Source organism: Bombus vosnesenskii, unplaced genomic scaffold (assembly GCF_011952255.1).
Source record: "Bombus vosnesenskii isolate JDL3184/JDL3185 unplaced genomic scaffold, Bvos_JDL3184-5_v1.1 scf7180000013309, whole genome shotgun sequence".
Classification (NCBI taxonomy): domain Eukaryota; kingdom Metazoa; phylum Arthropoda; class Insecta; order Hymenoptera; family Apidae; genus Bombus; species Bombus vosnesenskii.
In genome coordinates, this window is record NW_022882958.1 from 1,895,531 (window position 1) to 1,921,384 (window position 25,854).

At 40.5% G+C, this 25,854-nt stretch overlaps 1 protein-coding gene across 1 annotated transcript; it reads right to left on the bottom strand.

The window, feature by feature from the left end:
• Positions 1–649: 649 nt before the first annotated feature.
• Positions 650–25,747, bottom strand: LOC117234798 (lachesin-like). Its single transcript, XM_033496338.1, has 9 exons — positions 25,460–25,747; positions 10,896–10,986; positions 9,715–9,836; positions 6,463–6,648; positions 5,614–5,806; positions 3,788–3,916; positions 3,583–3,702; positions 2,741–2,911; positions 650–1,895 (listed from the first exon to the last, which is right to left on the bottom strand). Exons 2-9 carry the CDS (start codon positions 10,972–10,974, stop codon positions 1,522–1,524), a joined length of 1,374 nt encoding a protein of 457 aa, XP_033352229.1. The 5' UTR covers positions 10,975–10,986; positions 25,460–25,747; the 3' UTR covers positions 650–1,521.
• Between the last annotated feature and the right edge of the window lie 107 nt (positions 25,748–25,854).

Sequence of the window (25,854 nt, forward strand, 5' to 3'; positions counted from 1 at the left end):
ATCGAAAAAGTCGTTTCATACTCCATGAGAAATAAAAGAACACGCTATCGTGCCTCTTTATTTTAGCTTTAAAGTTGGTCGATAATTAAAAAAATTCGAGTGTAACTTCTTTGCGTCTGCGGATAAAATATCTCACGATGCAATGTCGTTCGTTCGATGAGAAATCTCGGTTTTTCAATATTCGTATAGAAGAAAAATTAAAAAATTTCGTATCTAAAAATGTGGCACATTTTTTACGTAGTATTACTTTAGGAATATTCCTTGCATTTACCGGCAACATGCCTTGCAAATTGATTTTTAGTTAAATCTCACGTCACTAAATAACAAATATTAATGGTAAGATACGCGAGATATTAAGTTATATATTAGTTTACTGGTTCGATAATATTCCTAAGACAACCGTGTCCTATTTCTTTCAAAGTACAACATGTAGAGACACGATTTTCGAATCAATTTTCATTACGGATATAAAGCGATCCAAGTTGTCACGAAACAGCAAAAACATCGCGTTCTTGCGAAACAATAAATTCGTACATTTGCAAAGAACGTATTGATTTTTACTTTGATGGAAAAAGTTTTCCTTTTAAGACAAGTTGCATTGTTTGAAAGGATCGCTGATATTCACTAGAAGGGATAGCGAAAAAAGCCATTGGTAAAAACAACGTTTATTGTCGTACATACATACACAGATACACAACTCAGACGTTAACATCGATAAACAATACATTCATTTGTTACTAATGAGAACGTTCATGAACCGATGATCGGGTGTGCAAAAGTAGATCTGGTTCCGTTCGTTCGATCACATTCATGCCTGAGCAACCGATTTTTCGAAATAAAATTTGTGGAAAGCGGCGAATAACGGTTCCCCCAACATGCACACGCACAAAATATGTATAAACAATTAACGTCTACGTTCGCGTTCGAACGTATATTCGAAAATAACTGTACATCATATCTGTGTTCGGCAGTGTGACACGAGAGATTGGTCTAAAAATGAACATCCATCGATTCGGTGAATTCACATACACGCTTTCTACACGTGTATCTGGCAACGACAACAGTCCGCGAGCGTTTTATCGGTGATGGATGATTGTTCTACCGATTTACCGTATACAACTACAGTTATTGTCATAAAAAACCGTTCGTTATTTTTTTCACCACAAAACGATGTATATCGATGCGTTTGACATAATCACACATGTGTGAACGATAACATCTATAGTCCTAAAGGTTGTGCGCGTACTTTTCTACACGATAGAAGCGTCGCTGACCATTTCCCGCGTTGGAGATAAAAAAGAATATAAAAACATTGTCTATGAATCGAAAGTATGAATATTTAACGCAAAACATAACGAACGTTAGTTAGGATAAAATGGACTCTTGTTTTCAAAGATATTTTTGCTTCCTGCCTTTCCCTCATTTTTTTTTCTTTTAGCTCCTTTTCTTTAATCCCTGTTCTCGTTTAATCCCTGTGAAAGGTGATTTGTACTCTTCCGTACATACGAAACAGCCGATTGTTTACGAGTTACAGATCACTATCACTAGGAAAGCGAACATTAATCCTACGCAGTTTAATCGCGAGTGTTGTCGCAGCGATGTGACGCTATTCTGAACGCTCAGTTGAGTCGGTGTAGAATGCGCTGGCGCAGGTGCAGGTGCCGGATATGATGAAACTTTCGATTTTTTCATTGTGACATCCGTCAACGTGTTCGAACTGTTTCTCCTTAACATCGGCTTTGTGTGACCCATGTTTCCATTTTTCGACAATGAACCACCTTCCCGTCCGAATCCATGGTTCCCTGTTCTGTCCATTTGCTTCTTCGAGCCGTACTTGTCTAAGAAGTCCGTGTTGTGGCGAATAGGTATCGACGTGGTTCGCGTCAAATGCAACTCTGTAACCATTTTATTTTCATATCATTTGTCAACGATGTAGAGAATTCGATTTACGAAACGGTATATTTATTTCTTGAAAGAGCAAGAAAATATAAAGCGAAAAGAAAATATAATAATTTAGGTATCGCGTCCGCACATCTCGATCAAACATGTGTTGTACGTGTCCGATTGAACGAGCTACCGAAAAAAAGAAAGAAAAAGAAACAACGCGTTTACATCGATCTTCTAACGGGAGGAATTAAATTTTCGATCACATTCCTATGATATAAACGAAGAATACTTTGAAGAATATACGGTTATGATCTTTTAAAATCTTTAAGCTTCTGCAAGCTTTTGCCTTTACAACTCCCTCGGTCTAGCACATGGAGGCGAACCGATATCGGTTTATATATGAGGAACATATATCAACGAATATAATTGCTTTCCGTGGGTACGTGTCAGAGAAAGCCGCGGTAAAGTTTTTCAAGCGTGAACGGCGCAAAGCTAACTATATATATTTCTTCTTCTTAATAAGTTAAATAAATAGTGTTATTTTTTTAATACTAGATGTAGCTATCAATGTATCGTTCGATTCTATTAAACATGTTTTTCTTATACCTCCGAAACAATCGTGGAAAAGATCTTTCTCTGGTGAAAATAATTTGCTATTATTTTAAACGATGAAGAATCCTCTAGCGTTAAATACGTGTCCATGTAGAATTAATACAAAATTTCCAAAAAGATTGGTCGAACTACTGTATTTTTATCAAAATATTTCACATTTATGAAGTGCGTAGACTTTGATAATATTTGATAACTGACTGTATGTATGAAGCGATATAGTAATCGAATGTGGAAAGATTACCTTGTAGTCGTATCGTCCCTTCGGCCTTGCCAAGCAAATTTTCCGCCGAGCAGCTGTAACTACCGAAGTCGTCCCTATTCAGTCTTCTGATGGTCAAGTTCAACTGATACGCATAATCGTTCAATGGAATCTCCGTTAGATCATGTTTCTCATCCGACAGTAATTTCATACCTATAACAATCGTCCGTCGTAAGATTGGTTTAATATTATCCGTTCAAACACAAAACGGCAACGATCCCATTCGGATCAATATCTTTAGTGTTTATATTATCAGTCTAATGTCTGATGGATATAAGATCAATATCTTTCCTTATAGTAGCTATCGTTTGAACAATTTTTTTGCGTTTATTATCAAATAATTTTTTCTTAAATGACTACAAAATTATTAAACAAGGAAAAAAAGGTAAAAACAGGGAAAAAGAAGAGAAAAAGGAGAAGAGAACTTGAAGTACATACTAATTTTCACTCCTGATTTTCAAACTTCAAACACGAATAACTTAAAGCTTGCCTAACTAAAACTTCTGAATCCTGGCTCTCTAGTACCCGACTGTAATTCTGGTTTATCTCGAATCGATCGAATCTGAGCTATTTGAATTTGCTGAGAATGATGGTCAGCGTAACGTATCTGAAAAAGCCAGTATATTATGTATATATATATTTGTCTGAATGGAACCATGCTGTTACTGCTCCGAGTCTGAATAGATAATACGAACCAACCTATATAACCATTAACATCGGTTGGAGGATAGACGATAGAATTCACATAACAAGACGCGGGATAATGGTCACACTGAGAACGATATTGAGAAATAACACGTGAGATTCAATATTATAATGCTCACCATTCTCCCTGTACCATGTATTCAGAGCTTTCGGCCAGGACTCGACGTAGCAATGAAGAACGACGTCGCTGTTAACAGGTGCCGCTACTAATTGGTTCGAGACTTTAATCAGCGGTTTAACTGCATCGGAGAAAACTATAATTAATCACTGGAAGTTTCTTCGTCGAGGTGCCCGCCAATTTAACGGACCCGCCGCTTCACTTACATCGTACGTTCACGTAATATCGTTTGCTGACCGTTGGCGGCACGCCGTTCGAGGCGATGCAAAGGTAAGAGCCCATCTCCTGCCGCAGAATACCCGTCAGATGAAGTTGCTCCCCTTCGTACGACTTTACTGCGTCAAGCATTATCAACGGGTCATATGAAACGTCGGGTCAGACTCTCTAGGCACATATATGTTATATCGATATTCCTATTCTATTTTACTGCCGTCGTTTAGACGGTAATTTTACCCTATTCCGACGATTGTAAAGTCTCCTTCAGGAATCCTATTGATATTTCTATTCTAAATCCTTAGAAGTCTGGAAGGATATTTGAAAGATATTGTACTTCACATGTAATTTTCATGTTTCTACTTTATGTCGAAATGGATTGGATGCAATTTTCTCAACGTTATTTGACTGTTTACGGCAATTCATATTCTTGTGAATACGATTAAAAAAATAGGATTTAAGAAATTCGTTTTATTTCTTTAATATTATAAAAAAACTATATTATGGATATTTTGTGCTTTTCTACGTATTATGTGTATTTTTGCATCGTCAAATTTTTTTATGTTATATTTAAATGTCTATTTATAACGTTAGCTATGATAAACAAATCGAAATATAAATAAAATTCTTTACATGTTCCTACAAGCATAACGTCTTTCTATGATACGTATACAGCATAAGGATGAATATTACCCTCGTTATGAAGTTGATTCCATTCTTTCTCAATAACTTTAAAGTATTTCGTTCGTAGGCTATTATATTTTGTCCTTTTGAAAATTTCCCAACAGGTCATATTGCGTACCTGTTGTATACGAATCGTATCCCGTTTGAATATTCCATATAACATTTTTATTGCGGTTTCCGGGGAACGTAACGTATGGGGAACGACGGTGGATCCGAATTGAGCTCATTAAGGAAGCCGAAACAACCAGAATACTCCCCTATGATGCGTTTTACGGAAAGATCGTCGAAACGCCGGCACGATATAGATTCTGAGTGGTAGACACTTTTGCGGCGCAATGTACACAGCGAATATTGCAATCGGGTATGCGAATCGATGGGGTCGGCGAAGAGGAAATATATGTAAAGTCAACATCCATCACTCACTGTTAGAAAGGCTAATCGGCTGGTTGATTTTCTGCGGAACGCGATGGACCAGACAGGATCGCGCTTTCACGTTGATACGTTCAACGAATATCTGGTTGCGTGGAACGGAACTGCATTGAAATACTCGAGGCACATTACACTTATGTACTTATTCATGTATGCATCTTTTTCATAAGCACCAGGAACAAGATTTAATTCATGCAAATCAGACACCCTTAACTGCTTAATGATAAAAATACATATTGATTCTCTTTAAAACGATCATGACTCCGTTATTGTTGAAAAGTTTGCCGTGTTTCCTAATATTTATGATTTATGAAAGAAATAACAAATAGTATTGTTCACTATTTTTTTGCTTTTAACAGATTTATTAAAAGCTTCTTTTATTCTACTGTCGGTTTTGCAAACGGTAAAGTTTAAGTAAATTTCCGGCATTATAGAACATTTCAATTCGAAATTATTTTAATACGGCGTAAGAATTTCTGTAATCGCAGCTAGAATAATAGAAATATTCAAAAGTGTATATCTATAATATCAAATATTCATCCGTTTCCAACGAAAAATCCAAGTTTTTAATAATCTACGCGATTAAAGATAAAAATCATCGGTGATGTCGGACCTAAAGCTTGCTTGAATCACTGATTGATCGAGATCAGTGAAATTGGTAGTATCGTCGGTATAAACTGTCAGAAATAATTCTGGAAAATGTTACCTCGTTGAACACCATGCTCCGTTCGAAGAGTAATATTTCGTCCATCTTCTCGTCGCCAAGTGACCACAGGTTTCGGTGTTCCTGTGGCGCGACACCGTAGTCGCAGATCACTGTTCTCTTTCGCCGTTAGGAGATCGGCCGAATCGTCCAAATCCATGATATCGGGCGGTATCACTACCTTCATGTGACCAATCTACGCAAAGATCGTTACGGACTATCGTATACCACCATTTGTCTGTATGCGGAGAAGTCTAGTCTGACCATACTGTGCCAACCTACTCTTTCCCGTTTCTCCCTCGAAACATTTAAATCAAGCTTAACTCGCGGATTCAAACCTCAACAAATACGGCTGTTCCAACATTGAGACTTCCCTTTAATCTAGGTTTATCATCGGAAAAAATATATATACGATATATACCAGTTGACCAATCGTAACGATAACACTGAAAAACACAATGAAACGAATCGTCTCATATTTTATATCTGCTTCGTTTTATTTCGCGTGTTTTCGTTCGCCCTTTCGCGACGAAATTTTATATTCAATTTTGTCGATTTTATCAACGGCTATCCCTTCGATAGTAATATTTTCGACGTGTCAACCGCGTTAGCTGGAATCGACGGTAATGCAACAAACGTTATCTATTAACTCGTCTCCCTTCGTCCGTATTGTACCGTATATACGATGTCGAGACGATTTAATAAAAGCAACATACAAAAATAATAATCGTTTGTAACATATCACGTATATAGATACATGTATCTACTTTTAGGTAGAACCAAAATATGGAAGCAAGTACGCTGGTTTAATAATAATCAGATGAACGTACGAAGATGAACGTACGTACTAACCTGACTCCTCATAGGATCCGTATTAACTTGACACATGTACGTGCCAGAGTCGTTCGGTTGGACGTTGGTCACGTGCAGTTTCCACGTGTTATGTCCATTGTGAGTGACAGACAACCGTGGGTTTTGAGCGACCATGTGCGTATGAATGGCCAGGATAGCTTTCGAGTCGGACTTCATCCAAGCGACCTGCATAATACAATCACGGAGCATGAATGTTCTCGCAGTTTCAGCAACCGATTATAAACCGCAACTCGCTGCCCGCATTACTTACACTGCTCACCCTCTTATAATACCGTCGTTTTAGAATTAGTTTGTTATGAATGATGTATCTTGTTCTGCCTAGTCAGTAACATAGCGAATATAACATAGTGCATATGTATATATATATGTATATGTACATTCTCGCTTGTAATACATTCTCCGGTTCAATAAGGTTCACGTGGGCGAACCCTGCAATAAGAATAATGCGTTCCTCGCTCGAATGTACCAAGACTGATTACTGGAGTTGTAAATGCTGCCGCTTTACTGTCTATTGAACGTTCCTAGGTATTACCTTGGTTACTTTCTTGATTAGGCAGTTAAACCTGCCCGGTTAGAGCGGCCAAGGCATTCTTCGTTTCAAGGTATTCTTCTTATTACGCTCTTTTCTTTGCCTTTCTTTCGGACCTTGCACTCGTTTACGAGGTATGAATAATAAATTTCGAAAGAAACGTTCCTCGTTGGACGAGTGTTCCAGTGGGTCGAAGGCAGGAAATAAGGAATACGAATGGATAGAATTCTGTTTAACATACCTTTTTTCTGTTGCTGTTGTCCCTGTTATGGTCACACGTGAACGAAAAAATAAACATGAAAAAAAGGGGGAAATTACGGTAGGAAAAAAATGCAGATAATTTACCTTTCGCAAGCTGTTACGTTAAGATAAAAGAATATTATTTACACGCACGCGAATTATATATTTCAAGCGATATATGAGAACAAGTTTCTCCCTGCGCGAACGTAAAATGTTCTCTCCGATTTCCTTCTGCATTCATGAATTCCGACATAAATGCGCCCGTTAAGACTCGGAACGTAAATATTATACCGCAATAAGAAAGGAACTGGAGAAAAAAGAGTCGTATTACGGCGTAATTCAACTCTTATTTTCCATTTGTTGCTCCCTGGAAACGAACAATGTCGAAATTAAAGGAACGTATTCTGCGGTTGTCTCGTGAAGGAAAAAAGGAAAATGAAACGATGGGGTAACGTTAGACGAATTTCGCCAACTAAACGAGCATCAATCGCGATCTGCTCGTTGTATGAGTTTGAAATTTCGTTTGTACGTTCACCATCTCCTTCCACTCCCCAATGAAGCGTAATTATTTACTAGAGTATCCTGACGCGAGTGAATGAACACTGTTATTGGATTCCAGGATTCAAATTCCGATCGGTGATCGTACTTCCCCGTTTGGTCCCGTTTGTACGAACATACGTCCTGCGTGCTCGATCTGTCGTATTTCAAACGACGGTTCTATTGAACGGGTGAAAGGGATTTTAAATCGGTAGAACAAAAGCGGCGTTTTGATCGAGCGGCAATGGAATTTAAGGTGTGCATAAATAACGCTGATGGACCGTTCTGCCCGACAGAATAATTCTACGTGTTGGCGGGAAAAAATTTTTTTTCTCTCTACGCAAACAATAAGCGATCGAATGGTGGCTTTACGCGTATGGCATCTGTTATATCTCACGCGTTTAGAATGACATTGAATCGTCCAATACATACATCTCGCGTTTTCAATGGTACTCTAAAACGTATGCCGATCGATGCTCCGATCGTTTAGAGTAATTACTTTTGACGCATCGTTTCTCCGCTGAATTTGAACGAATCTTCATCTCGATACGTTTGTGACACGCCGTCAAATATTATGGTATACGCAGAATCTGTGAAATAGAAGCTTTCGTAATCAAAATTACCCTTACCGATTTTTATGCTTTTTTCAGCAGAGTAAAAGGTATACCGTAGCATGTTTATTTTTTGTTTCATGAATTTCCATTTTATTTTAACAAAATATTCATCGTGTTACGTATAACCATCGTGACTGTTCTCTGTAATGTTTTACCGAAAAACTGGTATCTAGTCAATTTATGAAGTTGCAAATTAAGTTGAAATAAAAGTGTTATTAACAAGAACGGAAGAAATAGATCCGCTCGTTTGGTGAGAAACGGTTCAAATAAAAAAAAAAAAAAGTTATTCCTGTAAAACCGGTCAATTTTCATTCCGCAATAAATCAGAGTACAGATCGTTTTCAACGATATCGGTTTCATCATGTTGCGAGTCTGACTACTAGAATTTATCTAAAAAATCAACAAAATTCGCCAAGGGTTGTTTTCGTTATGGCCTCTTCAAACATGTTTTTTCCCATTTTTGATATTCGACACGATAAATTGTTTTGCATCGCGATATTTCGCTTTCCCTACGAAAAATCTCATATAGAGTTATTGCACTTTTAAAACAGAAGCAAATGCAGCGAAGGGAAGAGAAAGGGAAAGGATACGGTGCTCTTGGACTGGTAGAAATCAGACCCATTCACGTTGTACGGTATATTAGCGACTCTGATTTATGTCTCTTCTTTCGAGCTTCCTTTCTTTTCTCCCGGTACTCGCCTGCTCGCTGTAACATTCGAATTCCCTATGCTTCCACTTCTTCCACTTCTTTTTCTTCTTCTTCTTTCTCCGCTTCTCCTTTTTCTTTTCCTCCACTCTCTTGTGTCCTTTTCCATCCCTCGAATCCGGCAGGACGAAATCCTCTGAACACCCGCCAAGAGCGTTTCATCTCGCGATAGAAGCGATTGTCGATTCGAGCGCGCAATCAAACTTGGACTTCTTCTCGAAAGTGAATTACTCGGCAGGTCTGTCCCGCGTGGGGCTCCGGACAGAAGTCTGGATGTGGACTGACGAAAGTGCAAACCTACGTGCTTTACCATAATCGACATCATACGTGTCCACTTCAACTGTATTTCGCCACTTACATATGCCCCGTTGATTTCTTTTACGTACAAACACGTATAAAGTGGAAATATCAGGGAACGTTTGTAAATATTATACTCTGTTAAGCAGCTTGGTTACGCAACCATAGTTACATTGTTCGATTCGGCACGATCGCGTTTCGAGTCGTGGCCAAACATTTACGGAAATACGATTTAAGTCATTACTTACGATTTCGAAGCGTTGCTCCTAATCGACTTACTAATTACACCGACACGTGAATGCAATTACCTTGTAAGATTGAAGATGATTAACGACGCAGGTGAAGGAGACGTCACGACCTTGAATGACCGTATGGTTCTCCAGAAGTGCTAGAAATTCTGGCTGGATCTCGGACTTTGGCATCGCTTGACCTAGGCCAAGGGGAATTATACCGGGTATAATTAACGATCGTGGGATTAATGATCCAGCAACGTTACATCTAATTAATTTTAAGCGTTACGCTCCTCGAACGAAAACAATGTGCTTCAACGGGAGAATGGATCGTAGCGTTCGGATGACAGTCACGAATTCTACAATTTCATTGGACGTTTGCCTTTCTCCATATATTCCGCCGGGCTCGATATTGATTTCTTTAATCTTTTACATCTCTCTTAACACGACCAGCTTAATCTAGCTCGTCATGCATATCGCTCCTCTATAGATTCATAGCGAGTGTACGAGGCAAAGTTATGGGGCAATAATTCTTTTTCCACTGAGCTATTCAGATTTAGTTTCTCTTCTTCGTTCAACGAGCTTTTTGTCCGTAGAGGTACGCGTGTGACGCGTGTCGTCTGAACGTCGCATCGGCGAGAAATGGAAGAAACGAAAGAAAAAAAGACAAGAAAGACCAGGGTGTCGCGTAGAGAAATGTTTATTAACTATATCAGAGTAAATTATATCAGAGCGTCGCAGCCTCTGACACCTTATTAAATAATAAACGTTCCCTGCGGTGAGACGCGCGGGAAAGATGAATTCGAAGAGAGCGTTATGCCTTTGTCACGCGTTACCGGACGATGAAACGAGAAATTAGATATTAAACGAATATTTCGGGAGAAACTAGAGGACGGAGTAACGTTTAGCCGAGCTTCGCTCTTGTAATTTCTGCTTCGCGTTCACCTTGCGAACGAGAATGCTTTTACGGAAGCTCTGGAGACTTCCGATAGTGCTTTTAGGAGCATTTTATTTGATTCTTACCGAAAAGTGGAGCAAAGAAACACGGAGAGAAGGAAAAGTAGCTACGGCACGATGCTATTACGATACAAGAGATTCGTTCGTATCATTTTGTACGGATTAAAAAACTTGTAACTTTTGCGCCCCGTGTTCCGACCAATTCAAACTTGTTCTTCCACGCCTCTTCTCGCCGCTACGATCGGATGAAGAGTGCTACTTCTGATTCTAAGGAGAGCGAGAATATCTCATTTGATTCTTACCGAAACTCGAATACAGGAAGGCAGCAAGGAAGAAGCAGAGAACAATGTCCCGCGATGCCATACCATAGAGCAATGCCATACGCCATACGTACTGCAACAAAAATGATTTATTCGTTTTTTGGACGAAAGGCAATCTTTCAGAATTAGTATATTTATCTCGCGAACGTAAAAATCTTCGTCCATCCTGTTTTTAGTGATATAAAAAAGGTACAAGAACGTCAAAAAGTTTTAATGAACCTATTAACCGAGAAAGGGGGAGCGAATTAACTCGTTATTCAAATCACAGTCTCTTGAAAATATGACGAGTTCTCTATTTATAAATATCCTATTGTTTAATACGTTTTAACGCTATCGTTTAATACTTATCATTTTTGTTGAAGATAAATTAGATCATATTTACAATTGCGAAGATTAAAATTAAACTAATTGCAATTAACTTGTTTTGATCGATTTTTAATTATAGAAATTTTTGGTTAAGAAATGATCCGACTGAAATATCAATCATCGATCAGTTCATAAACAATTATAATGGAATTTGATGTGAATTTAATTTAGGTTACCTAATTTTACATGATTTTTAGACCACAGTAGATTCTATTAACCGAACATAATATTTCTCAGTAACGGATGCTCCTTTCCATTTCAAATATACACATATTTGATTGTATCAGTGTTCAGGTATTCTTTCCTTTTAGCGTTTAATGAGCGTTAAATAAAGAGCGTTAATGAGCGAAATAAAATACGACATAATTAAAAAACTTTAAGATGGTACAAATGCAACAGAATTAGCAAAAATACATGGTATTGGGAAAGCCAAAATCGCAAGGATTATAAAACAAAACATGATATTGAGAATCATCCAAAGCTCGTACATTCCTCTGACGTTGACAACGGCAGGACAACCTTAAATTTACCGATGTGACGAAATAGTTTCGTTGAAATAAGGACAATAATGACGACGATTTTACACAAGTGGAAACGGTATTTCTCAAGCCGAAGCATCCGCGATATTCGAAAAAGCGTTCGGATGATTCGAAGTACAAGAAAATTATGGCTCTATAGGTTTACTTACGTTGAAACGATTATGTGACTCAGTAGCCAAAGAAGATATGGAATGCATCAGTATTTAAAGAAACTATCGATTAATATTAATCTGTATTAGAATAAATGTAATTTCATATGAGAAAAGTGATTTTATTCTGTGATTCGAAAATTCCATTATCCGAACAGTTTTGTTTCCCTATTAGCTCGGACGGAAGAGCTCTGCTGTATTTAAATGCAGTTTGTATTCGTCATTAATGGCATTTATCTAAATAAATATAAATAATAATAAATATAAAACATAAATATAAATAGAGACATAGTACTTAAGAATCACGCCCGATCTAACTGCATCAATCGATTCGGTTAACAAACACAATAGCTTATTACGAGAATCTATCGAATTCTCTGACTCGGCCGTAGTCTACCGCGATTACCATAACTTCCTGGTCCCTCGTGAGAGAGCATACAGGAACATACAATATACCAATATACGGCAATCGGTGGAAAAAGAGCCAGTGAAGGAAAGACGCATAATGCTTTGGTCGGTAAGGCGAAGTGAAGAATTTCGCATGGCCGTTCATGGGCGCGGGTTTGACGGGGTGGCACGGGGTCAAGCTGAATCGCGTGAATATTAACTCGACAGTTGGTCGCCACATAAACGCCAACCGTTGATATATCCCATCCTCACCCTCCTGCAGCCAGCACCGCAATAATACTCGAATAGTGGGTGACTGCCGCCTCTGCTCTTCCCTTTTCAGCCGCTACCCTTCGCCGAGTATCCTCCGCGACCCCACTACGAGCCGAGGCGAAGCGAGGCCCGCGCGAAATACGCACACTCGCGCGACTAGAGGCCGGTCAAATGAAAATTTCGCTCGTGCCGAAGCCTGGCCTTTATGACTTCGGGCCACGTTCTCTTTGCATCGCCGAAAATTACGCCGCGACTGCGGTATTTAACTTAAATAACCATCCCCCTATCCCCTCTTTTAACCGACAATTTCAAGAGACAAAGACAGACAAAAGGTGATTTTGGGAGGGATAGAGACCCCCGGGAAAGCACGATACGCGTTTAATATCTTTCAAGGTTCGATGACCGGTCCAGTTGTCCGGAAAGAAAGGCTACTGGGCTACATATCCGGAAGTTATATAGAGGGGATAAAAAGATCGTTAAGTGGCTAGCATTATGGATAGATATAGGTACCTACGTGAATGTATAATTGATCGTTTATAGAGCGAGTGTTATTAACACCCCCAAGATGGATATTATCGCAGACTTTAACACGTCTGGTACCGCGCCGTTTTCGCGAATCTTTTAGTTCAAGCTTTATCTACCAATGATAGCGCACGTTGGTTTTTATTATATATGGATAGGTGAGGAATTTTATTATTAACTCTAAAATTCGGTTTGTTATTTATGGAATTACGCGTTTCGCGTTTACTAGAGTAAGATACCTATCCTCGCGAAAAATCGCACGCATCGAGGGTGTTAATATTGTCTGAAACGTTAAAAGGAATTTTTTCATGCATATCGGAAACACAGGACAGATGGGGTCAAGGAATCAAGGTACGTCAATGTCAAATGCAGCGGCACGCGTATATTTGACGAAATCATGGAGAGAAGCAAACGAATGTGCGCGAGCTAGAAAGTACGAAGTTAGACCTCTAAAAATTTGCCCGCGCTTTTCCTCGTACGTAACTCGGACCGACGAAAATTACGGCAGCGCCGACGCTGTGAACCACGACGGCCGACATGCATACATATTCCCGTTAAACAGTCCTGCGAAAGTGCATCGCGTTTCACTGGACTGCTGCTTTTTAGGCGGATATACGAGGCAGTCGAGTGGTGGCCATCAGCCGGCGACCGCTTTTTGTTGCCTCTTTTTCGTTGTTTTTACAATATTTACATGGGGACAACATCGTAACCATGACAGGAGAAAAAAGCTTTTAGCGATTACATTGTCGCGTGTTGATTCCGAGAAGGCGAATCGTTGCGAAGAAGGATGGTTCTGTGAGGTACTAAGCGCAATTAGCGATCGTCTCGCGGCTTCCAATGGAAAAAAGCGAAAGACGAGAAGAATTTCAGAGCTGCAAAACTGAGCAATTAATCGAACTGAAATTTACGATTGTCTATCGGTTAATAAATACGAATGTAATCGTAGCGTAGTCTGGGTAAACTTAAAACTTTTACGCTCGTGTAAATATTATTCTGTTTCTCTTTTTAATTAGTTTGCACGAATCTTTTCATCGTTGCTTTTATGCGAACGCGTACAACATTGTACAAACCGACTCGATTTTTATTGTAATCAAACTGAACAATTGTTTCGATTATTCGATAGAGAATTTCCGAGCATCTCGCGAGCTGGTATCGCAGTCGAGAATATGGAATCTAGGTGTTTTGAACGTTGCTATTTATCTGGAACGTGAATATAATTAAATGCAAAACAGTATCACGCGATCTTTTGAATGTCCGTCATTAGCTGTACCATAGCAAATTAAACATCGAAACACCAATTTCCGCGCAGAGCATACATTTGCACATCTATCCAAAGTGTATGCACAGAGTATTATAAACGCGCGCACGAGAATTGCATGCTGTATTACCGAGAGAATGAATAACAGGCAACGAGTGCCTCTCTGAGAGGTCCAATAAGCTGTTCTGTTGGTCACTTTTGACTCGAAGGAAACTGGACGTGGTTTGGCTAACCAAAAGCGTCTTTGATTCTCCATATAAAGTCCATCTCTCTCTTCCTCCCTCCCGCCCCTCGGTCTCTCTCTCTTCCTCTCGCTCTCTCTTTCTTCGTCTGAATATCACGGAAGATCTTTCCATGCACAATTACTACCGTATATCAACACCTTAATGTATTTTCCAACAGATACGAGCACATCAGAAGAGTTTAATACGCCAAACGATACACGTACGCGCTTCATTGCATTCAAAATATCTCTGGACATAGAGAACGACGTTCGTTCAAAATTCGTTCTGGCCCTTTCATACGTAATACGAAAATTGGGACGAAAGAAGTCTCTAGAAGAGTTCGATTAATTTCGTCTTCGTTAATTTTGAGTGGTATTTAAGCTGGACAACGTCCCTTAGATACGGTAAAAAATATCTCGCGCATGAGAACGACTGGGAGTTCCCTGAACGTAAAGTGCGTCCGGAAAGCTTCGAAGTCTGTTTGGGAGATCTTAAACGTTAGAGTTTAACCGACACCCACAGCAGTACAAGAAGAACGCCACGGTAAGAGAGTACCAAGATGTGTAGGCAAAAAGAAAGTAAGACGAGGGAGAGGGAAGAGAAAGGTAACTTCGGTTCTTCCACACACAGCAGCGGCTACGACTCGTCTTTTCTTTCGTTTCTTTCCGCCTCTTTGTCTAATACCCGTTCCTCTTACTCTTCTACTGGCTTTTCGCTGTTCTTCTCTGTCTTTTTTTTTTCTTTTCTTTCCCTCGCTATCCTGACTTCTGAAGCGCGAAAGGAAATAAGAGTCGCTCCATGGCATCGTCTATCCGTTCATTTTACCAGGTTTGCTGTCGGAGCTATTACTTACGAGTTTCCACTTTCTTCCCGTTTTCTCCTCTTTCCCTTATCCCTGGCCTCTTTCTCTCGTTCGTTCAGGTATCGTTCTACCGTACAGTTAAAAACCGTACACAGTTTTCGAGCACTCTCATCGAATTCCGTCGGCCGAAGCTCCTTAGGTTCGTCGAGCGCCGGTTCCTTTGCATTCAGCTAATCTTCTCACCGGATTTACTTCGTCGAGTTTCTCGTTTTTGCCAGCAAGAACAAGCAACCTCCGTCCTAACTAAGTGCCACGAATCTTTCCGCGGTGGAAAACCAGGAGAAAAGAAGAAAAACAAAACAGTGTCTCCTTTTACGGGTTCCTGAAGGATCGATTTTTGCGGTCGCCTTTTACTTGGAGAACAACCGTAGTTGAATTAGCAAGGGTCAAAAGGTCGGGCGAAGGATAGAGAGCCACGGGTATCTGCAAAACCCGTCACAAAGTGTTACAAACTCGTAATTCAATTCGGCTCGCAATTCGAGCAACTCCCGATAGATAATTCCTGCACTTTTGCACGACCGGCAGCGTGCCTCCATTAGGCCAGTTTACATGGTACACTTGCTAGAGCTCCAGCTAAATACCACACTCAGACTATCCTGTGAATCAGGCATTTGGCTAATACGACTTAAGTAGGCATCTCGATCGATTTTAACGCCATCTGGGCATACCCATATATGTAACGCTCGATCGATGTGAAAGCTGTTGTTTAAGGCCAAGCAGGTGCGTTATAACGAAGCATTCGGATGATTATGAAATTTGCATAGAATACGGCGAAGCGGTTGTCACGTGCATAACCGATCCTTCTGATAAAAACGAAAATCGATTATATCCCTCCATCGCAACGAAGTGTACAAAAGATCTTAACGATTTGCCTTCTTTAAGTCGACCTATAATCCCTAATTGGGGAAATTTTTATTCCTTAAAAAGCCCCCGTACCCGGAATACGAGCAACAAAAGTTCTCTAGCATATTCATTTTCCCCTCTTCTCCAGTGATCTGGGAAAGTGCAACTGTGTAGTCCTCTCGAACGTGTTCCTTCCCATCTCCTAGGCTCGCCTTTTCGCTTCCTTTCTCCTTCCTTTTATCCCTCCATTTTCCCTACGCTCCCGGCTTTCTCCCTCTTCAACGCTCAGTGCTCGTTAATGTACCGAAAAGGTACAGGAAAATGGCGATTGACTATCGATGAGAGTCCGACCGTTGCCGGAGGATGCAAACAACTTTTCGCAGTTTCGACCGAACTCGATACGTATTTGCATACGCGTTGGTTTAACGTTACTTGGAACCTGATTGTTCGCGATAAAAGGTACACGTGGCATCCTTATATTTAATCTACCGTGGCGGCCGGAGACAGCCGCTTTTGTCTTCGCGTATATTCGCTAGTAATCGTCCATCGAATTCGACTGGATCAGAAACGATCGATATCGCCGCGAAATATGGATTCCAATTTGCATTGGAATTCCGATAGAACGTTTACTAAGCGTTTTAGCAAGCGATCGGTCTATTCGAACGATATGGATACTTGGGATTCTTTTCTCGAAAAAGTCAGCCAGTCTCGACTTTATTATCGATTAGCGCGAGTTCATCCGCGATAAAAGTTCGGTGTCACTTAAGAGAACGTTTGAAATTCCTTGTATACGAGGGCGGAGGGCGGAGGATAACCGTGAAAGTTTCTATAAGCCATTAAACGGCACGGTCAATGGAAATCAGGAAAGTTCGATTCGATGATGTAGAGTCGTTCGACGAAAGCAGCGTCACACGTCCGAAAAGAAGAAAGACCTCGAACGTCCTCGAATCCTATATACCCTTTAATCTGTGCTAACACGAGTCACTACTGCGTAACACATGTGTCCAGAAATAACATTTTTTTTACCTGACTCGGAGGAGGGTGACACACAGCGGTACACCGGGAGAGGCACCCTTCATCGGCGAACTTCGATACTTCAAACTCTCGTCGGATTTCTGGGCAAACGTAATCGTGCTCCGATAGAGGCCGAGAGATCCATCAACTTCCTTTGTTAACGAAACAGGGTGCGATGATGTGAATCGTTAAAATTTTGCACGCGTGCATCGTCTCACGCGAGAAGTAATAATTAGCACTAGCAGGTAGCGTTAAAAAAAAAAGGGAACGCGTAGAGTCAGGCCTTCCTAACTTTCGCACAGAGAAAATTCTCGCTTTATTAAATTTTCCTGGCAACCCGTTGATCCGAACGAATACTCAAAAGCAATTTTATCTTCATCCTCGTTACCATGCACACGTTCGCACGCTCCTGCTAATAGCCAGACCGGTAATATTTCATTTTTGATGAGATATCGCGGGATTGTGGGTACGCGAACGGTGGCATCCGCGTTCCAGAAAACCATTCAATTGCCATCGTTTTCCTTCCGCGGAGGCATCTTTCCTTAATCATTTTCTTCTTCCCGTCTGCGTCCGTCGAAATCGAACGGGAAAGAAAGAAATGAAAAATGATTTCCCCCCGCGTGAAATCGGATCTTCGAATAGGTCTTACGTAGCCTAGGTATATATCGAGGCTTATCGATCGAACGTCTTCGAACTGGCTCCCACGGTATCCACGTAGCACCGCGGATCGTTCAACGAAACGCGGCAGAAGCACACGTAACGTACCACGAAATGGCAAATTGACTATCGATGAGCAGAGACTGCCACCAGAGTAATAGCCGCAGTTAGGTTTGCACGAGAATTCGAGTTTCTCCGCGTGCTGCTTTCTGTGCTGCTGCTGCTGCTGCTGCTTCTGCTGCTGCTGCTGCTGCTGCTGCTGCTGCTGGGTTACCCTCTCCTATCCTATTCTCTGTCTCTTCTCTTCTCCCTCGAGTAGAACGACAGAACTTAAGGATTGTGGTTTAAACTGTCTGTAAAGTTGGCTGCACCTTGACTTCGCCTCCTATGGCTTTCTGAAGCAACGACAGGCCATAGTTCGAGACTCGCGTATGTACGTACCCGCGATACTCGCTCCCCGAGACTTTCACGAACGATTCCACCCGGTTGCATATACCATGCCACTGTCATAGATATCAGCGGAACGTGGCGCGAAAATATTACAGCAGCTCCGGCTAGACGGGGACGAAAATTCACTTATGCACTTCCGTCATGCCGTAAATTGAATCGAGGGAAATGAGGCACACGACCACTGGACGGCAACGATATGGAAGAGTCTCGCCGATGCACTAGACGCGAATCCACCGATCGAAGCCGGTAGAAAAGTAAGTCAAACAAGATTGATAGAATTACGAACGAGCCAGGGATTTAAAGTCGTATATGCCGCCCCTAGGTCTGGCTGCCATGCGTCGCTGCCGATCTCTCCTTCCGGCGGTCCTGACTGTCCGTGGAATTTCGACCAAGAATTTCCAACATCGTGACATTGGACTCCATAACTCGGATGCACGAACTAGCATGGAAAATATCGGATGAATAGAGTTTAAGAATTGATGCTTCAATCTCGCCGAGAGAAGAGAGAACGGCGCTCACTTGATGTAATGACACGTGTTGGTAAACCAGTCGTCGTGTATTTGCGGTTTTCTAACGAGGGTCGTAATATCCATTGTGTCTGTATGTTTATCCTTTCTTGATGAATTCGTGAATAAATAAGCTCTCGGTGGCGAAAATGCGTTTTAAGCACGAAATATTCATACTGTTTGTTATTCACGATCTAACTGCGTTAACATCGGTTTTTGTTCTATACCGTACACCGTTTTGTTCCGGTACGTTTTGCCTTGGAAAGTCGGAGCCTCGCTTCGTATTTTGTCATGGCGCCAAATGTTAGGTCTGACGCGTTCATTAATCACTCGAGATGAAGATGTCAATACGCAGGACGCGTTTCGTGTCAGTTGAATGCGTTCTTCTCGCTTTCCACGCTGAAATACTTGTACGCGTAGTGCTCTCTGACCGATCCCTGATGTTTATCAAGGAACAGTTTCCAAACTGCTGCGTAGGGGAGCGTCGAACAATGACGATGTGTAAGCACGCGAACCGGTCAAGATGTACCAGAAACATCGCAGAGCTTCTAATCTCACTCGCACTGTGTTTCTCATAGATTCAATTATGACACTGGTTAGATTACTGTGCATGCATAGCGCTGTAAATTCTCCGAGAGTTCGAAGATCCTCCGACTCCCCTGCTCTCCGTGGAGCCAAGTTATCTCCATGGGGAGAATCTTGCGGTCATTGTATCAAAGGATCGCTTACGGAAGAAAATGTTTACCCGCATCTTGTATTCTCTGTAGATCGATGGAAAATTATATTTCGATAATCGAGATAGCATACGTCGTAGAAAAATAAATTTAAAATACAACTAATTAGATAATACTGACCAGATCTAAATAACGGAAAGCACAATCGGCACTGTTTGCAGTTAAATGAATTATTTAACGTTCGATATTATTCATTCAGATTAATTCGATCAATTTGTCGACGTATTAAAATGCGCGAAGATAATATTTACTAAATAAGAATTTATCTGACGCTGCACGTTATATCGTACATTATGTAGAAACGTGCTAATTCGACCTATAGAAATGACTTGACAAAAATTGTATCGGTAGCAGAATTCTTGCGGTTAACGCTGGCTGTTCTTCGTCATCAAATATTTGTTACGCGCGTCATTTCAGTGCCAGAATAATAGCTAAATCAATTCGTTCGTAACAAGTAATTAAGCAACGTTATATTAATATCAGACTGAATTGAGTGAATTATTGAAACATGTGAAATTTGTTCAGTCGCGTCATTGACAAGTACGATAGAGAATTCTAATTTCTACGATCGAATTCCAAAGTAGCTTCAGTTTAAAATAAAAACATGCAACAGCATGTATTCCCTGTCGTTTACGACTATCCTTAATTATATGTAAATTTGCTAGAGATTACAGCGATCAGAGATACAAGTCGGCGAATCAGGTCAGCTTCCCGAAGAGTAACGAAACAGGGTTTAGAGTAAATTAGCAGGAAAAAAAGGCACATACGTAAAGAGGCTTAGAAGCGATAAACTTGGCACATAGTGCATCGTAGCACTTTGCAAGACCGCAAAATCCTTGTTTTCCTGCTTGCCATAAGTGGAGCCTAGGGATTTATCTAACATTTGAGCATCAAGTATGCTTCTACTCATGCGCTCTACCGATCCCCCGTGGTAATAAGACTCGATGGATTCGTAACAGGTTGCGGTTAGAGAGAAACTTATAGAAGATACGATGATTTCGGGTATTTTCATGCGGTAACTTTGCAACATTCGGGCATCAATTCGCATAGTGTCGATCGATCGAATTTTCATACATACAATGCGGTAAATTGATTTTAGCGAACATCAACCGTGGAAATAGGCCATTATGAATTCTAATACAATAATATGTCAAGTGGCGACCAAATTATTGGCGAAGCGGCTCCGCGCGAACGTAATGCAGTGCCGAAACAGCCACGAGTCATACTGACAGAATCCACCGATAATTGCTAGGGAAGCGAAATGAGCGAGAGTAAGAGACCCTTTGATGAAAAATTTCTACTAAAAAGATACTAGGCGAATTCGCAGAAACAAAGATTATCTTCCAAAGAAGGACGAGGTGGGCTGATTGTATTTTAATAAGCATTACGCTCGAATTGCTTTCAATCATAAACGTCTGCATCCTAAACAACAACTTAGCACTCGGATTTCGAAAGGATCAGACACGGAACCGAGCCCGAGGGATAAAGGAGCAACGGTGGAAAACGCGAAAGACGAAAACGAAAGAGCGAGAGACGCGAGTTATGCGCTACAAGCGGAACCAACACAGGAAGCTCATTAAGTTGCACCCCGCGGCTGAGCCGTGCACAGAGAGATACACCAGGTGCCCCTTTTACCCCCTTCAGTACGCTCGAAGAATCCCCACCTGTTTCGCCTGGTCTGTTGTTTGCCTGGATGCGCGACGCACGCCTTCTACGCATTCAGTGTCACCTTCGTTAGGCGACATTGAGAAAAAATTATGATAATGACGATCGTGCCCGAGGGAATTTCCGCGCTGCGTTTTCTCCGAGATTCGAGTGCTTTCCTCTTCTTCCTCTCTCTGTCCTTCTCTCTCTCTCTCTCTCTCTCTCTCTCTCTCTCTTTCTGTGTTTTCCCTCGAATACCGAGCGAGACGACTCTATTCTGGCCTAGCGACGAAGCCCCGCCAAAGCATTCAACCGTTCTCTCCGGCTAAATAAAAAATTTCGAACAGCCACGATATAAATCCGTATCGCCAGCCACGGATTTCTATCTCTAGATAAATAACCTCTAAATGATTCGATTGGCGGAGCTGAGCGTAAAAAACACAAACGCGTAGAGATTTTTCTTTTTCTCTTTCACTTTCCCAGTTCTTTGTATTTTTATTTTTTCCGCTTTTTTCGGTACAAGAACATAGTCGCTCGAGTTTTCCGCGCCACATAGGAAGCTTGATATCAAGAAAAATTGTATTTCTCGTTGGTTAGAACCTAATTATACGTGCTTGTCGTTCTTATTCAATCAGACGCGATACGACTCTGTAATGCGAAATTTCACTATTTTCTTCCCCTTTCGTGGGGCGAAATTGAATTCGACTAGTTGCTCTCGCGTCTCAACTTCCGGCCAACTATCGTCACTTTGCCCATGGAACCAGCTGCCTCGCTGAACCTCTACTTCCGTTGACTTCAATCTTTTCTTTTTTTATCTTCCCTCCAAGCCCACTCGACGAGCAACGCTTACAACTACGGGCAAGTATACGTGTCTCGAAGATAAATCTGTACGGCTGACTAAGGGTGGCAAGAAGAAGAAGAAGAAGTGTGACTATAATAATTACCGACATCCGTCGATATATTGAATAGCAGTCGATGGTGAAAGGTAATAGGGGCATACCAATAACATCTAACGGAGAACGGTATCATCAGTCAATCTACTGGCACGGCATGTTTATTACGGGCACGAGTTACTGTCGGTGGAACAAATGCCTCTACCGAACGGAAAGCCACTCTAGCCAAACCTGTCCATTATTCCTGTCGTTCACTTTCGTCACTTCCCCCATATAACATCCCTCGTCACGATGCAACGTGTGCCACGATGAAAGGGTGCAGAAACGAGCGCGCCACTGTTGAAATTAGAAGTGGATTGCAATAAGGCAGTTCGATTTTTACGGTGCACTGGGGAAAACCTCGTTGATTAAGCGTGGATTATCGTAGAGATTTGTTCCATTTTCTCTTCTCCTTCTTCTTCTTTTCCTGCTTCTTTTTTCGGTCATTTCCTTTTTCAAAATCCTTTCTTCGCTACAGTTTCGCTTATCCCTGCGATATTCGTTTCCTGAATTTCTTTTATCGAGTACCCGAATCGGAACTTTTGAAGGACTTTATGTTTACACCAATGAACGTGATCGAATCGGAACAAACATCGTAGCGAAGCTCGATGAAACTAAAGCTCCCTTTAATTGGAGAATAACCATGAGCGTAGCCGATTCGAAAATAGCAGACAAAAGTAAAAAAACGGTTTATCTTTTTACAACAGCTTTCAAAGCTTTTCGTACGTTTTGCGTTCTTCCTGTTTATAACTGTTGGATCTTTTTTCTAATGGTCAGAAATTTTCCGCCCGCTCGTGTAATATCTACTCACCCCTGTGCAAATGCAATATCCCTGTAGTCACATTCTTATTCAATCCCCCTGGACTATGTCTAGTTTTTAATATATCTTCTGGACGTTTTCCTTTGTTCAAAGATACAGCGAACGGTGAAATGTTAATAAAATGAGTTCAGTTTACAGAATGTATAACAACACCGGTTTACATACAAAAGCTATTACTGGATAGAAGACTGGTTAGAAAAAAGGATAAGCATAGACGTTGAACAGAATACGTTAATGGCACCTGTTGTGAACTGAAGCTCACGTTAAAACATCAACTATTTAAACTACTACCTTTCCATCCACTTTCACCCTTTAAGAAACGAAAAATTAACAATCGATACAAAAAAGCATTAAAGTCGAAATCTATAAGATTCGTTCATAGCATATTTAAAATCTGTTTGCGAATTATCCCTACGTACAACTAATGTAAAACAAAAGAATTACATTCATGGTATTGCATATGTCGATCGAGAAATATCTAGGAATCCTCTATTTTGATTGCAGGGATAGGAATAAGATATCTGTTTCGCGTACACATACGTACGATACGTACGAAGGAAATGAGATTTGCTATGCATAGAAAAATAAACTGAACCTTGTTTCCATTTCCTGTTACAACTATATAAAATCCAATAGGCGTTCAACAGGGTACATAACGGTATTCGAATGGTAGGGATTTATCCGTTTCCATAGAAATATCAAATTCTTCTCAATCCTGTTCCAATCTTCGCAATTAAATGAAGAATGTGGTAAAAAGAGGGAGAACGGATAAAACAGAATACGACACGATCATTAGCACCGTTAATGTCAATTGCTGAATATCATAGATTTTCGAATTCCCTGTGCCGCTTATTTCGAAAGTCGTTCCATTGCAACGCTACTTGATGATAGAGAGCGATAAAAAAAAAAGGCGGGCAAAGAGAAACAGGATAACGGAAACATCGTAGCAGTTTTATTTAATTCAATCTTGAAAACTTTTAACTAAGGAAGACTTCGTAGACATCGCTTACTGCCACCCTTCCTTTCTATCCTTCTCCACCCTATACCATCATCGTCCCTTCTATTTCCCTATTCTCATTCTATCCCCCTTCCACATTTTCGGCCTCGCACTTCCACTATCATCGCGACATTGCCCGAATTTTGAACATTAGTTTGCGAACCATTTAGCACAACTACTCGGTGCTTGCGAGTGTAGTTCGAATCACGGCACATGCATCGGCGTGCAACTTAAACCGCAATACTTAGTACCGTAGTGCTCGCCGGTACAGTTATTGTACATTATGCTTGGCGAGTCTTCATCACTGTGGCAAAGCGTATAATAGCATTCGCGGGACATGCGCGAAGATAATTGGAAAAAGAATCGAGTACCGTACGCATACAGCGAGGACGATAAGAGTAAAAACTGTAAAAGCTATGATGCCCATGGTACTCAACATGCATAATTAGAAGATTGGCTAGTTGAATAAGGTATGATCGATATCCTGTGACAGCTAATTTTATTGGAAAACTTCGCTCAACGAAACTTTTGCGATAATAAATACGTGTTGTATATTTAATAAAATACGCTGTTGTCTTTAAGGGATTTGTAATTATTGAACGGTACAGATACTTGGAAATGAAGATCTTTCTTTTATCTTTAATTAATGATATTCCGTATGATGACACGCGTGTATATGACTTTTGTAATTTTTTAAGAAGGTATAAAAGTGAGCCAGCTTCGAATAAACCACGCAGTTCTTTTGATATAGGAAAAGAGCGCAATTTCACGTTACGCGTAATCCCTTAAAAGCAACTCTTATGTTAGTTAATTACCGTAAATGTAGGAGTTAGTACGTCTTTCTAGAAATATTAATTATCCCTCGCTACCGGTATATTAATTTTACCTAGCGAAAATAATATGTTCTTGGGGTTTCCTGATATTAAATATCATTGTAGAGTTTCAAGAAGTAATCGGGTAATTAATAAGAAGACGTAAATTATTATAAGAAATAAAATTTCAATTCTTCCTCCTTCGCGCTTTTTTCAACCTATTATTTAACGGCGCATTGATTGATTCAAATTCGGTATAAATTATCGAGCCATATTTGGATTTCTATATGCTTCTTCTCACAACATCTAATTTATTAAGGTAGTAGTTATATTATAAAAATAAAATTTTAAAAGTGTGCAATATTATCATGGCTGTTGGCTGTTACGATAAAATAACTTTTTCTTAATAAAAATTGCACTTTCTCCTATAACAATTCGTAGTTTATAGTTTGAATAAAAAGTTGTATACTATCCGGCAAAATTGAACTATCAAACTTCTTTTACGTATAAGTAGGAAAAAACGGTTTAAAATTGAAAAGAAAAATCACGTTACTCACCGCGCTTAAACGCGTGACGAAATTTAATATTGGACGTTGTCAGCCAATGACACAATGATCTGAGGGCATAACTGTTGCTCTTCTCGAGATGATGCTCGAATCAAGCGTAGCACAAATGTCAAGATGTGGCGCGTACCGTACTAACGGGCAGACGGTGCACGACTGTGCGCTGAACACCCTCGCAATCTCCCTTTCATGGGCTTTCTCACGGCGCGTCCACTCGTACATCGACTATCGCTGCTCCTCTACTCGGTCCTTCTCTACCTCTCATCGAATCATAGCTTTTGCAACTTTGTACTTTATTACTTAATATAATTATTTTTATCTAACTCAACGCCATGTGTGCTACAAAAACAAATCCAATTTTTACAAAAAATAAGACATTTTTTTATAAG